This window comes from Triticum dicoccoides, chromosome 6B (assembly GCF_002162155.2).
Source record: "Triticum dicoccoides isolate Atlit2015 ecotype Zavitan chromosome 6B, WEW_v2.0, whole genome shotgun sequence".
Classification (NCBI taxonomy): Eukaryota; Viridiplantae; Streptophyta; class Magnoliopsida; order Poales; family Poaceae; genus Triticum; species Triticum dicoccoides.
In genome coordinates this window covers 663,925,994-663,928,879 of record NC_041391.1, presented here as the reverse complement: position 1 = coordinate 663,928,879, position 2,886 = coordinate 663,925,994, and the positions used below count along the sequence as shown (strand labels likewise).

The 2,886-nt window shown below is 48.5% G+C and overlaps 1 protein-coding gene across 1 annotated transcript in view; it reads right to left on the bottom strand.

Annotated features, from left to right (window-relative positions):
• The window catches only part of LOC119321895 (D-lactate dehydrogenase [cytochrome], mitochondrial-like), a 21,209-nt gene extending 19,244 nt beyond the window's left edge, over positions 1-1,965 (bottom strand). Inside the window, exons 1-4 of the mRNA XM_037595407.1 lie at positions 1,657-1,965; positions 1,460-1,553; positions 1,218-1,318; positions 1,063-1,111 (exon numbers count right to left, since the gene is read on the bottom strand). Of these exons, the coding sequence (XP_037451304.1) occupies positions 1,063-1,111; positions 1,218-1,318; positions 1,460-1,553; positions 1,657-1,880 (468 nt within the window). The 5' untranslated portion in view covers positions 1,881-1,965. The remainder of the gene's footprint in view (positions 1-1,062; positions 1,112-1,217; positions 1,319-1,459; positions 1,554-1,656) is intronic.
• Positions 1,966-2,886: the final 921 nt, after the last annotated feature.

The window sequence follows — 2,886 nt, the reverse complement described above, 5'->3', positions numbered from 1 at the left end:
TACATTCTTGCCTCCGCAAGATGTATTGCCCCTCGGGCTATCAAGGTTTCTGATCCAGTTCCACACATGAACTGGATCACAGTTTTTGACCCCGTTTCCCATGTAAACTGGCTCATTTCTTTTGAATTGAGATCAATATAAAAAAGAAAAGGCACAGCTAGCTGGCACAATCATGGAAATGGGTTGTTGTGGAAACCAGAAGTACAGGATACAGAATCCAAACCAGTAATTCTTGCAAAACAGTGAACATATGATGTTCCTTTAGGCTAATGTACAACGAAAAAGTAGCACGCTATTTCGACGTTGTAGTGTCACTATAGCATATCTGGAAGGGTCACGTTACGTTTTAACTAATTTGCTCGCTACGTCGCTATTCACGCTATAGCGCACTATTTTGACGGTAAACGAAATAAGTTGTACCGTTTTAGCATGTATTACATAACAGCCCATCAGGCATCGCCGCATCGCATTGGCCCAACTCACTCTCACAAACGCAACGCATACAACCTAACCTAGCCAAATCATCATCAATTTCCACCAGCTTGTGACTGAGGGCGGCGACGAAGCTGGCGTTCGTGACTTGCGAGCAAAGGCGGGGGCGACAGTTCATGAGCGGCAGCAGCCTCTCTTCCCCCTCCAAGTAGCGGCGTCAACCACGCCTCCAACCCAGCAACACAGCGCCGATGTCGATGATTCTCTGTTTAATTAGGAGCGTAGAACATAGCTCTTGTATTTTTGTATGCCTCTCTGTTTAATTTGGAGTCTTCCCTTTTCTTGTAAGTTTATGAATGTCTTAATTTTTTTATATATTTGACATTTTTATGCAAAACACTGTTTTCAAATATAAGACGCTATTATCACGCTATAACTTGTATAGCATTTAGAGAAGGGTGGCGGTAAATCTTGTAGCACGCTATTTTTTTCTACTAGTCAATTACACTGGTGGTGCTACAACTTGGCGTAAACGGTCACTTTGGTGCTAGAAATTGTGGTGTACATCGAAGTGAGCATTTACGCCAAGTTGTTGCACCCCTAATGTAATTGACTCTTTTTCTACCATACCTTGTACTTGTTACAAACCATCACAATCTTTCGCACCTCATCCTGGGACCTGCAAATCAGTAATGGAGGCATTACAGTACATGGAGCAAGCTTGGCGTATAAATAAATAAACCAGCAAAACGGATCTACTATCAGTGTGTGCCGGGTGAGATCACTTTGGGAAGACGACGACGTCGGGCACGCTGACTGCTTTGTGGAAGCTGCTCTGCGGCTTCCCGTGGAAGCTCCTCTCCTCGTAATCCACCGTCAGGTTGTGCTGCAAAGCAGCAACCCGGCCACCTAGTGAGCGAGCAATTGAGCATGCATGTGTGGGTTGGATTAATCAACGGACAGCAAGAACATCAAACACAAGGTACGCCGGCAATGGCAGCGCGGAACTCGAATTCATTTCACTTACCCCGAGGAAGGATGCGAGCTCTTGTATGAACTCCTTTGGCACGCGCTTGCGCTCCCCACGCACCACCAGCTCGGCGCTGTCTTTCCCACCGACCCTGCGCCAAATCAACAGGCAAGCACAAGGCGCTGTCAGCGACGCGAGAAGTGACGGAACAGTCGATCGAGCGACTCGTTTGGATCGGATGGGCATGCACGCACCGGTGGCCGGGGCCGGCATCGCAGAGAGCGACGGAAGCGGTGGTTCCGCCTGCGGCTGCGGCGGCGGCAAGGAAGGAGAGGAAGGCGGGAAGGCCGCGGTTGCAGTTGGGGGAGGACGGGTCCCTGGGTTGCGGGAGGGGCTGGGTGGAGAGAGGGACGCGGTGGGCGGAGAACGGGAGGAGCGCGCGGCGGGGCCGGGAGAGGCGGAAGAGGGAGGCGGCCATGGATGGCGGCTGAGTTGGTGGAGTGGGCGGCAGGCAGTGGGAGAATTGGTTTTGCTCTTCTTGCCCAATCAGGGGAAGTGGGAGAATTGGTGGTGTGGACGGCAGGCAGTGCCGGATGCACTTTTTTAGAGCCTATATATGCACCACGGCCGCACGATCCTGGCTGTTGAATACTGACGCTGTGTCTCGAGATGTGCATCCCATAAATAAGTTTATCTGAAATCCATCGCCGTGTCAGATGGATGGTACGGTCGTGGGTGTCGTAGGGGTGCCACACAGTATGCGCCGGAGGCATGCCCGTGATGCGTGCAGCGACTCGTGGGTGATCTTCTGTGGTCATCTGTACACCATATTCATATTTCTTTTCTTAATTTCTGCAATAGAAAATCCTTATCGGAGACAACTTTTCTTCCACAACAGACAGGATAATATCCCTGGTCTCTCCCATGTCGCCATTGTCGGACGTGTCACGCGTTTGTTTCCTATCAGTCTACATTCAAATCTATTCTATTTTGAGCCATGCGTACGTGTATTTAAAACAACATTTTTGTTAAATCTCAGTTGAATTGACCGAGACTTCGTCACGTCTCGGTCTATGCTATATTGTTTTGATCTGGCTTATTTTCTTTTTTCTTTCTTCTTACATACTATGTCACTTAACTAAGACTTGGTTAACTACATCTTAAAACAAAATGAGAGATGTACATGAACTCCTGTTAGAGCATCAACAATCACAGACAGCAAATCCCGATGCTCAAATGCCCGTTGACGTGCCCGGCCAATAACCGATCACATCTCAAATTTGCTTCCTCAACATTCAGAGATCTCATATTAAGAACGTTAAATTCATATAAAGGAGAAAAATCCGTACTACGTAGATCAACTAAAAGCATCTACATGCGTGGTCACCAAGTCCGGCCTCTCAAAGGTATGCACATGTGCATAAGGACGTACACCTATCGAATCGTTTTCCTCCTGGCCCTGGCGGTTGGAAACCCTAGCCGCC